The 14,562-nt window shown below is 39.7% G+C and overlaps 1 protein-coding gene across 4 annotated transcripts in view; it reads left to right on the top strand.

Moving 5' to 3' along the window:
* The window catches only part of LOC131448173 (nck-associated protein 5-like), a 55,881-nt gene extending 42,409 nt beyond the window's left edge, over window positions 1-13,472 (top strand). For 2 of the 4 annotated variants that reach the window (XM_058620350.1, XM_058620341.1), the window contains 5 exons: window positions 65-179; window positions 1,054-1,120; window positions 6,962-7,348; window positions 8,351-8,449; window positions 9,771-13,472. In XM_058620350.1, coding sequence (XP_058476333.1) covers window positions 65-179; window positions 1,054-1,120; window positions 6,962-7,348; window positions 8,351-8,449; window positions 9,771-9,772 — 670 coding nt within the window. In that variant the 3' untranslated portion in view covers window positions 9,773-13,472. Of the gene's footprint in view, window positions 1-64; window positions 180-1,053; window positions 1,121-1,265; window positions 1,305-6,961; window positions 7,349-8,350; window positions 8,450-9,770 lie in introns of those variants that run through there. The other 2 variants (XM_058620359.1, XM_058620369.1) reach the window with 2 other exon arrangements.
* The last annotated feature ends 1,090 nt before the right edge of the window (window positions 13,473-14,562 follow it).

The following is a 14,562-nucleotide window of genomic DNA, read 5'->3' as shown; positions in this document are numbered from 1 at the left end:
AATTACAAAGGAAATGTCCTCATATCTGAGGACTTCAGTATGTACTGTTGTGTTTTTATTTCAGCTCTGTCGGGAGAAGAGAGTCTCATGATGCAGTGCGGGCCTGCATATCAATGCCATGTCCAGGAATGTCCCTGAATGAGATACAAGGGCATACGGACATCACTGGGGACCCGAAGGTAAATAAAACTGTCACTCGGTATAAAAATAGGCAGATCATTGATATTGTTATGATCAGTTGCTCATAACTAACCACTGATCTAATCCCATCTTTTGGATAACTTCTTGTCTGTTGCTGCTAGGGTTGTCAATTTTGTGCATTTTCTATAGCAACTATCGGTTGAACGAGTTAATAAATGCTAGTCGGTTAAGTCATGGTGCTTTGTCCTAGCAAAGGTGCAGCTAATGCTGTGTTTCCATCATGGTACGGTTCAGTTTGGTACAGTATGGTTTGGGATGATACAGCCATGGGGCAGGCTTGTGTTTTGACTGAAAACAGTCCCTTTACTTGGTAGGCGGGATATGGGTTGAGCCCAATGGCCGCATAGTATGACGTTGTACAGGACAATGACATCCAATACAATGGAGGACATCCAGCAACTCCTTTTTTTTCTCCTGCTTGGTTTATCTCAACAAGACTTCCAGCTATGTATGAGAATGGACTGCTGGCGTTTTCCCGACATCCATGGGTATTTACACGGATCGCAATGGATTGATGTTTTCTGTTCTTTTCCAATCAGCTGACTCTTGTGGGTGGAGCCTGTGTAACTGTACCATTGTAATTTAGTACCCCAAAGGAATAATGTCAAAGAATGGAATGGGGCCAGTTATTTTGGTACTATTCCTTATGGAAACCTAAAAAAGATAGGCACCATACTGTACCAAACTGAACCGTTCCACTTGATGGAAACACGACTTAAGAAGCTGCTTCATCTGCTTCTCAGGCTAAAGTTCCTTACATGCCTTAGTCATAAGAAATTGATTGATTTAGAATATAAATATATGATGAATATGTAAGAGGATGGATGTGACTTTCTATGTTTGTCCTTGTAGATGAGCCAGAGAGGAGAAAGTGAGAATGGATCTACTGTGAAGAACACCAACCAGGAAGCACTCATAGGTCAGATTCTCCTATTCTCTCTGATTATGTTGTTTTGTCCATAGTTTAAAACACCTTGAACAGTAGGTACCTGAATACAATTATTAGCTGTGTTCTTTTTAAGTATTTTACTCTCAAGGTTTATTTTGTGTTTACCATTTTGCAGTTTGCAGAAAGAAGTGAAGACCAAATATGACAAAAATGTGTAAGTTATGCGTGTGATGAATATGCAAGTGAGCAGTCGGAGGGAAAACGTGACGAGTGCCTTATTTTGTCAGTGTGTGCTTCTCCCTCCATTTTTTGTGTTTATTTTTTATTTTCCTCTGCCTCTGCATTTACAGTAACTATTGTTTTTGCTGTGCAGTAATTTTTTTTTTTTTTTAAATGGAGATTTTGTTTGCAGGTGTGACTGTTCATCTTCACAGATCCATGCTCTGAATTGTTGCATGCACAGGCTCATCTGATCAGGATGAAGCCATTTATCCATATGGGAGCCCAAGCCACAGACACATAACCAGGCTTAGAAGTAGTGCAACTTTCTCCAAAGTTACTGTAAAGGGCTTCAGGCCAACAGTGTCACACCACAGTGCTGCTGTGACAGATAGTGACAGAGCAGTTTGGATGGATTTTGGCAGCATTTTGATGGGGAATCAGTGTAAAACTCCTCTTTTGTGGGTTGACGTTAGGTATTTTTGCTGTAACTTTGCTATTTTTGAGCGTCACTAAAGACATTCAGTACTTAGGAAGAGTAAGGACTGGAGGGATTGTGTGCCTTGGTATTCTGTGTTTCTAACTGTATACCACCACAAATGAAGATGTGTTTGACTCTTCAGAGGAATATAATTGATAAAAACCGATCAGTGTATAAAAGCCTTCTTCAGTGAGAGCAGGCAAAGTTACTGCCTTCTTTGAACAAGAGTTATTATTCATAGAATGCAATATCACAGTCTACTGAATCTGATCCAGTGAATTTGTAATGGTTCTCTTGTTCAAAGAGTCTAAATAACACATAAGCCGTGGAACTCATTTCATAACTACCCCGATCAATCCTTAGTCGCTCTCATCTGTCAATCATGACACCTTTGTTGTGTTTTTATAGCATCAAATGACTAATAAACACAAACATGTAACATAACAAGAGCACTCGAACAGATCAGTGTGAGGTAAATTAATAAAAATCATGTTTATGAAAGATCTACATTTTTGGGGGACATCCTCACAAACAAGTAGTGGAAGTCTAGTTAAAAAATACATTTGTGAACAAATGAGAGGGTGTAACTGCATCTTTATTAAGATAGTAAATTAAGTACACTGACATGTAATCATGTGTTCTTTCCTGTGGCACAAATTAAGTCGGTGTGACGATCTTCGTGTTCCAAAATCCAGGTGCTCATGCTGCCTTTCTGAATACACTTATTCACTCAAAGTAATAGTGTGGAAATACTGACATAGCACTTAATTTGGCAGTCACTCCCTAGATTATAAATAGCAAGTGTCCACCTCGCTCAGGTAGAGGACTGGAGACAGACTGTGCTGAGATTTCCTCGGCCACATAGTGACACCATCGGCAAATATCAAGCACATTTGATATGGACGAACGGCGGCGCTCGGGGGTTAAGCACCTCATTAAATTTCTGCACTGCACCAGCTAAGCACATTCATCCAAGCCACAACTGAGTGAATTAACTTTGCCTTCAGCGGCGGGCTGAATTATGCCATCCACGCATTAACTTGTTGAACCTCACGCGATGATGAGCAAGCAGTTTTGAGCTTGATGTTTTAAAATAAAACGGGACAAACAAAATTTAGCACGTACGATAAAATGTCTTTTACAATTTTACAGCATACCCTGGGACTGGATTAAGTAATTAGTCGTTATCTTCAGTGGCTGATGCCATACATTTAAGGCCAACTGAAATTAAACTGCGTGTACTACTGCATTACTTCTTCAGTGTATACAGCTCTCCTCGTTGTGTCTGCTGTTCTCCTTTGAGAACACAGACCATTTATCTCAAAAGTATTTGTTCCACTACTTCCATGACTATTACCATCCAGTTACGCAATGTGCTGATGGGACACAATGCAAAAAAGGGTCTAAACAATAGACAATGGGAAACAAACAAAAAGCCTGATTTGTTTTATTTTTCTTTGAAGACAAAGCTGATTTCCACTAGCAAATGCAGTATTAACGCTTCTTTTAGGCAAATAAACCTACAATAAATGAGTATGTTTACATGGTGCGAGAGAAAAATTCTGACTTCAGCCAACTTAAAGTTTAATTACTCACATAATTATTCTTAAACCAGAACTGGTGTACAATATTAACAGCCATAACTTATGGTTAAGACACAAACTAGGCACCTTCCAAGGTTCCCTTTCTAGATACCAAGGACCGGATACACTATCTCAGGTCTTACTAACTATCTGTAGTAGACCTCGCCAGAATCTGCGATCATGCCTCACTGTTCACATGTCAGCCGTTGTCTCAGTTCTCCTCGGATCTGAGCTGTCTTTAATAAAATCTTTCAACTTAACTCCTCACTCACGCCAAAAAACAAATAGTCCGACTACTTTGACTAGTCTGACTAAAACTGGACTTTTAAAATACATACAAAACGAACAGAACAAACGGAAGCTGCTACACTGATGAATGAGACAATTGTGACAATAACGTGGCCTGCGACATTGTTTTGGACGGACGAGCAGTCCGATTTTATCCTCTGTCAGCTTAAACAACTGAATATGTTTTATATAATAGGGAGACTTGCACTCGACATGCCCACAACTAGCTGCTCGCTAAACCAGGGACCGCCTAATACTAACAAGCTGAAAGGTGGTGTTTTGCCCCCGAGCAGAGCAGAGCAGAGCAGGAGTGCAGCAAACAGGACTTCATTCAATAAATTGATTCCCCCACTCGTGCTTGTATACTGGGACAGGAGCAGTGGTCCAGTAAAACGGGCTGTAGCTCGACTTAACCGTGCATGGAAATGTACCGAGTGAGAGCGAGAGTGTCCTCTCTTGTAATCAACCCCATGGGGTCGTCTTTGTGCGTAGGTTGTTGGGATTTGTTGTAGGAATTATGATGGAATCAAGACTTTGTGTCCATAATCCATAACTTCTCCACATCCTTACTCCCATGTTAGTTACTGTAATGATGACAACAAAGCGTATATATATATATATATATATATATATATATATATATATATATATATATATACTCTCCTATGGGTCGTGTTATCGTTACCATGACGACAAGGGTTGGGAAGTCACTAGTGGTCCACTCTTGTCGGTTCATATCCAAGTGCAGAGACTAGAGAGATCTTTGAGGTTGTTTTTGGATGAACAAACACAGAGCATCATTCTTATATTGAGCTTTTATTCTGGCGGGTTGTTTTTCTGTGACATTGCCTGAACTTGATGCAAAAGAGAAACAACGTGAGAAGAAGCACAACATACTCGAGTTAACAGGCTTGTGAAACCAAATCAATTGTCAGCGTCTGTGATTCAGGTTTTCCGGAGAAAGCTGTGCCACAGCGAGCGATTCTTGTTAATTTCAGACGGAAGACCAAAGTAATCGATGCTGTCAATGTCTTCCTCTGTCTGCTCATGTGGATTCTTTTTATCTCACGTGGTGCTTTTAAGCAGTCGATAGTAGAATATTTAAAGCGGCTTTTTTAATACACAAGGCTGTGAACTGTATGTGTAGTTTGTTATTTCCTTATTATGGATTCTATTCTCCATGCTTCAAAATGGCTGCTCCAAACATTAAGTTGTAGTGTAAATGTAGTTTTTTGTGTGTGTGTGTGTCAAAATTAACAGGTTGTTCACACACTACTGTCCTCTGTGGACATGTTTCTAGGGTTGTGTTTGAATTAAGGTTGGACAATGTATTGTAATATGGCAATTTTTCTTAAAAATGTGTATCAGATTATCATTTTAGATTAAATACTGTCCTGAACTATGAACATCATATTCTCCAGATCTGCACAAATATCACACAGTAATCATTTTTTTTAAAGTTATTCAAATGAAAATGGGGAATAATTAATAATTATCAGAATTAGATATATATATATATATATATATATATATATATATATATAAAACTGTTAAAGCCCTTGTATGTAACTGCCATGTAATGCGTTTTTTTCAAAACTAGCGATAACGCTAACATTAACCACTATCATGAGGTTCTGTGGACGCTGGAATGCACTTAACTTAAGTGTGACATTCTCACTTATGACTTAAGTCTTCAGAGGCAAGTGTAACACACGCTTCTACTGCAAGTGTTTTTTGTTGTCTATAAGTGTATTACCATGGTGACAAGTAGTTTAAACTCTGTTGTTTAAATGCATCATAATGTGGCGATGGTAGCTCAGTTGTAGAACCTTGCAACTGGAAGGTTGTGGGTTCGATTCCCGGCTCTGCTAGTCTACATGCCGATGTGTCCTTGGGCAAGACACTTAACCCCACGTTGCTCCTGGCGGTGGTGTGAATGCGAATGAAAGATGAGTGACAGAAGATGCGCTGTATGACAGTGTGAGTGAATGGTTGTGAATGGGTGAATGGCAACACTGTATTGTAAAGCAGCTTTTTTACCATTTAATATAATAAAGTGAACACGCTCAATAAAAGTGAGGAAATGAAAGGAAAAATGATGTCTGTAGAAACGTGCAGAACAGGCGTGTGGAGTCTAATCTGTCTAATCTCCAGCGTGTCATGGCCGACAGGTTACTGCTACAGGCTACATACGAAAACAAAACAAAAGTTTAAACCGTGGTCTATTGGTGTATAACAACATTAATCTTGATGTGCATCCGTTAACATCAAGAAATAACACCTTTGCTGTGGCATGTGTGAGTTTGTGCATAATGCAAATAAATACACACGTGCTGCGGTGTATTTGACTTTCCATTCCATATGCCATCGCGTGCATTTCATGTTCACAGTGTGGCCAGTGCATGCCGACTGTCACACGCTCATTAACCCAGCATCTGTAGCACAATCACACGCCGGACATGATATCAATGCAGCCGGCGTGTCGCACTTTAGGAAGGAGTAGATTTGTCTTTACAAAAGCAGACGTGGTCAATCCTTAGAGAGGAGCTTTAAAACAAAGTTTAGAAGTCAAATATAAGCTGAGTCTGACACTGTGTAAGGCACGCAGACTTCCCAAATCTCTTCTCCCTACTCCAATATGACTTATTAAATGTGTGAAAACAAAGCTCAAATGTATAAATGAAGCTAAAACTGTCTGACTATAGGGAGAATTTCATTGAAATTCCTTAATCTTTGGCTGTGACGGCACTTTTCTCTTACTACTACTACTCACTAAAACACAGCATCAGTAGAAATAAAGAATACAGGCTTAAATGCATTCAAACCTCTATATGAAAGCGCATGTTATTCCTGTCTTCCTGTTTATCCACTAACTGGTTTATTTGTATGCTGACCAGCAGTTCAGAGCGCACATGAAGCGCTTGACTGGCCAGACGCCGTCCGTGAGGCTCCGCGCAATATAGTACCAAGCGAGTATAAACGAGGCTTAAGCATGTGTTGAGTGCAGCACTGTATGCAGTCCACTGTGTAGAGCTCAGACAAGCAAGTAAAGAGAGGCGTGAAGGGGAAAACCACTGCTGCAGACGAGGTCCAGTGGTGAAGCTGCCCTCATTTCAGAGTAAGGATTCTCGTTTCAGGGACAAAGGTGCAGAGTAGCACTTCAGACGATATCAAAAAAAGTGGTGTATTTCTTTTTTTGATATCCGTGGTTGCCCTGTTGCCCTCATGTATCTGTGTCCCCTCTTCTTGTCCTCCCTCTGTCTGTCCTGAGCCACTTCAGCTGTTCTCCTTGTGCCGCAGGCTCCGGCTGCAAGATGCGAACGTTGGACAGTGGGATTGGGACCATCTCCCTGCCTGAATCCTGTTCCTTCTTCTCCTCCATACTGCATCTCCTCCCCAAATCCTCACCAACCCCAGAACAGTCCCTCAGTCCTCCCAGTGGCCCCGGCTCCTCCAGCGAGGACGTGTCTCCTTCCCCGTTACCCCGGTGGAGAATCCCCGCCAGCTTTAAGGACAGAGGCCACACGGGGATGCCCAACTCCCTGTCCGACTCATCCGTGGCCCTTATCCCGTCAGTGCCTTTCCCCACTGTGGCCTTCCTTCAGCCCATCCAACCCCAGTCTGAACCCATTGTGACATCTGCCAGTGTGTGTGATACCCAGAGCAGACTCCCCAGACCAGCAAAAGGTAAAGTCAAAGCCACAAAAGAAGCGAGACCTTCGGACCCAGTGATGCCTCGTGCGTATGACCGATCACGACAGCACGACGTCGAGTGTGATATTTATTTCATACTCTGAGAGCAGTCTTTCATTTCAGACAGATGTAGAAGTGAGAGCTAGTATTTTGAAATTGTCATGATGTGTTTTTTTCACGTGTGGAAAACCCACAGAGGAACTTTTTCTGATACGAAGGAAGCGCATTGTTCACATGAATTCCCTGCAGAGAGCAGCTTTCATCACACATCACTGTTGATACGACGCAAGTTCTTGCTGCTGTTGTCTTTACGACAGCGGAACAAACGGCCACTGCAACAAAAGGTCTTTTGCCTCTTTGAGTGCAGACTTCACATTTCTACACTTCAGTTCTGTGTCTCCCTGGGGTTTGGTTGACTTTTCAACATTTCCAGCTGACTTATTTCTAAATTGAAAAAAAATGTAAAAGAACACTTGAGTAGGTTTTGCACTCGCACGCTGTCTACGTGCTTGTAATCGTTGAAACGAAGGTCGTGTTTGACCTCTCCTGGAAGAAAAAAGGCCCTCAAAACCATTGTATGCATCCAGCTAATAGTCAAGTGTTGAAGTTGTTGTTTTTTTTTGGTTTGGAAAAAATAGTTTGACTGAGTCTTAAACTCTCCCAGAGCCACAGACAGTTCATGTTGCACCACTTGCGTCAGTCTTGTGCTTTTGTGGTGAAATGCATATTGAAATATTTAATCCCCTGCAGGGACAACTTTGAACATATAAACCTGGCTCGATGTGTTTCAGTGTTTCACTTCAGAATTCTAAATGTGTCATGGTTCCAGATGTCAGCCGCTGCCTTTGTCACTGTCACTCACGTCCTTTTGAATTCTAAATGATAATAATAAAAGATTGAAGAAGTCGGACTCTCTAACTGTCACTAACTTTCTTTAAAAAAAAAAAAAAACAAAAAAACTCACATGTGTTTCGTTGCGTGTGCTTTTTTCTCCAGGTGGAATGGAACCAAAGAAGTTAACGTACATGAAATCGTCGAATACTCGAGCGGCTCCGAGCCAACAGACAGAGCAGACGAGGCTTCAGCTCGCTAACTGTAAGTTTTATGAACCGCCCTCTGACTCTGACTTCAATCTTCAGGGTTAAACACATAATTCCACCCCCCGTTAGATTTTGCAATTAAGCAAGAAATAATTATTTTTTAAAGGTTAGCGAGTCAAAGTGAACCCATTCACCCATTCACCCGTGAAACTGTGAAACTTTTCCTCATTCCTGTTTTGATTTCTGTTTGATTTAAATGTGAAATTAAAAAAATATCAGGGCAGGAGCTCCAACCTTGGTAAATACAAAAAAAAAGAAAAGATTGACATGAAAACTTAAACAAAGTCACAGATTCTTAACTGAGTGGTTTTAAGGGATTATATTGGCGAGCGTGACGAAAGTTATAATATTTCAGAGGAGGAACATTTTATTCACCTCATATTAAGAGGAAAGAAGGATCTGCGTCTCGTCAGACAAGTTTCAACTCTGTCTGTCGCTGTTGTTGGTGTGAAGGTGAGGAAAAGTGCAAGCGTTTCTCTTTTTGCCTCCAAACTGAACTTCAAATGACATAAATCAGTCATTTCCATCCCACACTGAGCAGAACACAAGTTTAATGGAGGCGAATAAACACACGACGAACACAAGTTTCCACACACAAGTCGTCTGCTTCCTCCTACTCTACATTAACACTGGCATTTACAGTGTGTGGGAAAAATGGTCTATGTTGTGACTTTTGCACGATTATCGCTTCTCCCACTTTAAAATGAATCATAATTTTGATTCAACAGCACATACATGCATTTTGAAAAGCCTGAAGATGTGAGCTATAAACGCACACTCCTCAGTGCCACATGAGCACTAAGGGTTAATATACACGTATAAAAACACCTGTGTGTGTGTGTGTAGACAGAACAGTAAATCATAGAAAAAGTCTTTTTTTTCCAAGTTTTATGTATATATATATATATATGTATATATATACATATAGTACAAATACACAAAAATACTTACATATTTGGAAATATCATAGAAAGTACATTTCTATGCTAGAGTGACACCAGGTCTGATTTGTAGCATACAGATGTAAACAAGTGTATACAGTATATGTGTATCTATAGATATATATATATATGTATATATGTATACATATATAGATATATATATATGTATACATACAGTATATAGACCAAAAAGTTGGAGTTTAAAAAAGACAAAATAATCCTTTTTTCCTCAGACCTGATAATCGTTACATCTCAGTTTTACTAATCTGTGATTATTTGAACTTGCAAAAGCTAGTTATGTTTTATGTTGAAAGATAATTTGATGGCACCACGCTGCAGAATCTCTCCATGACTCTTCATCTTCTTCCATTCCAGAGTTTCCGAAGTGGAATGAGTCATCCGGGGTCGAAGAAAACCGAACAGTCACTTGGATTTATCACTTTCAGTCCCCACAGTTTGGACTCTTGTGTGTTGTGTTTGTGAGGATGAAAACTCCACAGCGCCTGGCACCGCTGGCTTCCTCATGTGCTCAGCGTCGAGAGGAGAGACTCTGTAGCCTTTTCAGATGTTGCAGTGAACACACTGGGAGCCATTTTGGAGGATGGGCAGCTCGCTGGCATCAGCTGTGAACACCTGGTACCACTCTGCTGCATCACTACAGTCACATAGACACCATTCATTTCATTTCACCCCTGACAACAAACACTGAGCGTTCAAATTAATCTGAAAGTTAGTGGCTGCACATGTTGACTACCATAATCTAACTAAACTCAAGCGGAACATGCACCAATATTATTAGAGAATGAAGTCAGAACTGTGACCCAGTGAATGCATGTACTGCACAGAGTTGACACCACTGCACAGAAGTCACTGGCTAAGCAATCTTGACGGTACCGGTATCGTATTTCACTCAACTACGTCAACAACAAATCCAGAGTTCTCATCTCGTTCTCTAGTCGGTCGGTGAAAACATCACACAGTTCTTTGTGTTTACATTACATTATGTCGATTTTTGGAACACGACACATCACGCATGCAGTGGAATCCCGGGGGTGATCGTCAGGTCATTTGGGGGTCATCACTCTCTCTCTGTCCTGACTCCTCCCACCAGATTAGCATGAGCGGATGACAAACATGAAACATGAAGGACAAACAACCTCATTGTATAGCACTTATCATCCAACTCTCTTGCAGCGTGATGCGGCGGCAGCAGCACTGATCTGCAGCATCTCGTGCACCTCTGTCGTGCACCCGTTAAAAAACAAAATAATATAAAATTCTCTAAATACTCCTATGTTTTCAACTCTGTGCACTCATCAGTGCTGCACAATAAAACGTTGTTAAAATTAAATTAATTGAATCGGGAAACTGAGGGAACTTCTTTCATCAAATCTGTTTTTTTTGACTCCCTGATGACGGCTCGAGGCTGAGAAGTGTTTGTTGTAATCGGTTCAACGTGACCACGCCACCACATTAAAGGCATTTTTATTCGTTTTTAAAAGAGAGTGCCTTGGAGTTTTTCCTTCGAACTTTGTTTTCTACACGTTTCCCATCCAAAGAGCACCTCTTATTAACCTCTCATGTGAGACCAAGAAGCGCTCCTAAGAGCCAAAGAGATGCAGTTTCACAACAGTTCAATCACGGGTTTACAGGCCCGGCACGAGCAGACCAGAATCCAGAATGGCTCCGGCAGCTGTGGTCAGTGTCGGGGGTATTCTGTCATGACACATATGCAGGACTCCTGCGGGAAACCTTGCAGAACAAAGGTGGTGATGATGTAGCTCAGTCAACGAAGCAAGATCTTCTGTAGATTTACTGTCGCTGATGTAGTTTTTAGAAAAAAAGGCACCAAACTGATTTCCTGAGATTCCCGATGTACAGCACTTACATACTACTGATTGCCAATCATGAGCTCTATATCTCACAGAGCAACGTGCAACTCTTTAAAGTGTGCAATAACTTGTTGTATGCTTCTTTTTTTTTTAAATTCACTGTTAATATCAACCTGCATGCAGCCAGTTTTCTGGCGTATTCTAACCACGAAATGCACCGTATGAACCGCCGTACCAGGTTAAAAACTCGATGTGCACTAGACGAGTATTTATGAAGTAAGGCACACAAGCTGTAAGTAAAACCATGTACAGTGAGGCTGACTGTCACGCCTGCAGTTACCCTGTAGTTGTTGTTTTTTTAAAACAGTGATGATCCCTTGAAATGAAGCTGCACTCTGATTTTATTTATTTAAATTGCCATATCATATTATATTAATCATTATACAGTATATATATATATATATATATATATGTTGATATTATCATAAGCTATTTTTCCACAGTCATGACATCGAGACAGAGCAGTGAGTTGTTGCATGTAACCTTGGCTGTGAAGCTCCCAGCAGGCGCACAATTATCGTGGACATTGTTTTGCAAGCTCAGGGAAAATACAATCTTTTATTTTGTCTCTGATAGATGCTGTGGATTAATATGTTTAACCATTTCACCGCAGCCGTGACAATCCGTGTGTCACTCGTTCATTCGTTTTTCAAAATAAAATGAAAAAACGGACAATGACCGATATTTTGCTCAAACGAAAAAATAAAGAAGAAAAGATGTTCACAGATTTGAAAATTTCGCGATTAGTAACATTTAAATGAAACATTGTTGAATCATAGACAACGTAGACAACAAGCTACAGCCTTCGTTTTCATCAAAAAGAGCCGTCTTCCGAGCTCGAGTGCAGCGACTGTCTACAAAGTGCAACACCCGAAAAGGATATTTAAAAAAAATAGAATTCAATAACTTTACCATAATACAGCGTAGTGTTGTTGTGAAACTTTGTGAAAACGTCACTTAAGTCTCCTGCAGGCCGTACTACACCACTCAGGTTTTTAAAAAAATAAAAATAAAAATGAAATAGCAAATACAAAATGACTTACTGACAGACAGAGATATATATATACGGATATTTTCTCCATGGTCATGTCTTCTGGTGTCAGAGTTACCCTTTTACTTCCAGTGAAAAGCAAGAAAATGTCAGTTTTATGATCAGGGGAGAGCATGTGAAGCGAAATGTTATCCTTTTTTGTTTTTTTTCCATTTGAGCAGAATATCAGAAATTGGGGGAAAAAAAGAGTCATTATCCATTGTTTATTTTGAAAAATGAACGATACACGGATTCATAACTCACCAGATTTTACTGTATTCAAACTTTTTTGTCTGTACATTTAACCGTAAACATGTTGCACCCACTCTCTCTCTCTCTCTCTCTACTATGTCCTTTACAGTGATGTTTTTCAGTGTCATGCCACTCCCGTGTAGATATTTTGCCAAAATCTCATTATTGCCAAACACTGCTCTGAGCTAATCACATTATACAGAGAATGAATGCAACTTAATCTACATATCAGACTTGTCATGGTGACTATAGCCATAATCTTTTTTTGAAGAAATAGAATCAGTTTACACGTGATGTAGAGCTAAAAAATAATAATAATAATAATAATTAAAAAAAAGCACTGTAAATGTTGCACAATGCCATTATTATTTATGTCATCTTATTGTAGTTACCTCGTCTTGGATCTTGCTACACGTACGCGTGATGAGGTCATACTTGTGTATAAATAGCAGCAGACCAGTTTAAATGAGATATGTAGCGTTGTACAGGTGAAGCGAGGCGGCGGCGGCGGCGGTGGATCAGGGAAAAAGGATCGTCTGCACTGACATACGGGTAGATGGAGCATGATGTCTGTGTTTTTCAAAAGTGGCTCACATAACGACGAGCGTGACTCTCGCGAGAGTATTGTATTTTTCTAACACGTACTCTGACGCCCTGTATTTGTACTCAGCACTGACGAGTGTACTTTAATATTTAATGCACATTATTGTTGCTCACTATTACAGTAATTCTTCCTAAATGTTTTTCTTTTTCCCGGTGCCCATTAATAACAGTGATGTTCCCGTGTGACAGTCATCTTAGCAGTTACCCTTCCTCCAAGAATTGTATATTACTGATATTCTATGTTTTATGTCAAATTTAAAAAAAAAGAAAGAAAAATAAACTATTTCACTACTTACAGTACAGCTGTGACCTTGTGTGATTAGTTTTATTTCACTTTAAAGTGCAGTGTGTTTAACATTTAGGGTTTATTTGCAGAAATACATGTCATCCTCATGGAGACCAAAAACCTGGTCCTAATGAGGTAGAACGTAATTTCTCAGGAACTGGTGGAAGTTTAAGGGTAAAATTTGAACACCTAAGCTTCAAAATGTCCTTTGTTTGTTTGTTTTGCTTATTTTAAGCATAAAGGGGCCAGAAAATGTCCTGTAACTAAGTGATTTTCTCATTTTTTTTCCAGAATAACTTTCAATATCTGGTTGTTATTTACAATTTACTGAATGTTAAAATAGTGTATTACAATTTAAAATGAAGAAAAACAAAAATGTTTATTTAGAAAAAACTCTAGTTGTACATTTGAAATTGGAACAGTATGAAACATATTTATGATTACATTTGTTTGAGTCTTTGTCTCAATGTCCAAAAACAGGCCAAAAAATGGAAACTATGTACAGGAGAGTTTTTCCCAACTCTCTCCTCTCTGGCAACAAAAACGCTGATTATCCAGCTTCCTAAAACAGCGCGAGTGAAATGACCTTAATAACCACAACATGTCGGCTTTAACGTGCAACTGCTCAGCTTTCAGAAACTGTTGAAATTTATCGGTTGTGTAATTACAGTAATGTAAAAAGTAAAAAAAAAGGAAAAAGTGAGCTTGCACAAACGTGTCGTCTGCAATACGCTCGGCGTTAAAGGGTTAACTGGTTATGATTAAGATTCAAGATTCTTTAATTGTCATGTACTCTGTAACAAAACCACATTATCACCAGTTATGGGATTCTTTGTGCTCAATGTTACCTCAACTTTACAGAGTATGAGCATGAGAGCGAGAATATGTAGAGAATAAAGGTATACAGAGAAGTAAGTATCTACAAAATAGAAGTAGGTTCCAAAAAATAAGAAGCAAAGGGATAATAAATTATAAATAAAATAAAAGTTAACTTGGTTTTAGTTAAGGTTAGGGTAAGGGACTAGAGAATGTGTGACTGCAGCACAAACGTGTGTGTAGTAGTTTAGTAGTTGTTTCCAGGCAAAGGCTGAAAGTTGCATATTT

Source organism: Solea solea, chromosome 2, assembly GCF_958295425.1.
Source record: "Solea solea chromosome 2, fSolSol10.1, whole genome shotgun sequence".
NCBI lineage: Eukaryota > Metazoa > Chordata > Actinopteri > Pleuronectiformes > Soleidae > Solea > Solea solea.
Note: the sequence above shows the minus strand (reverse complement) of the source record. Positions and strands in the feature narration are given on the sequence as shown.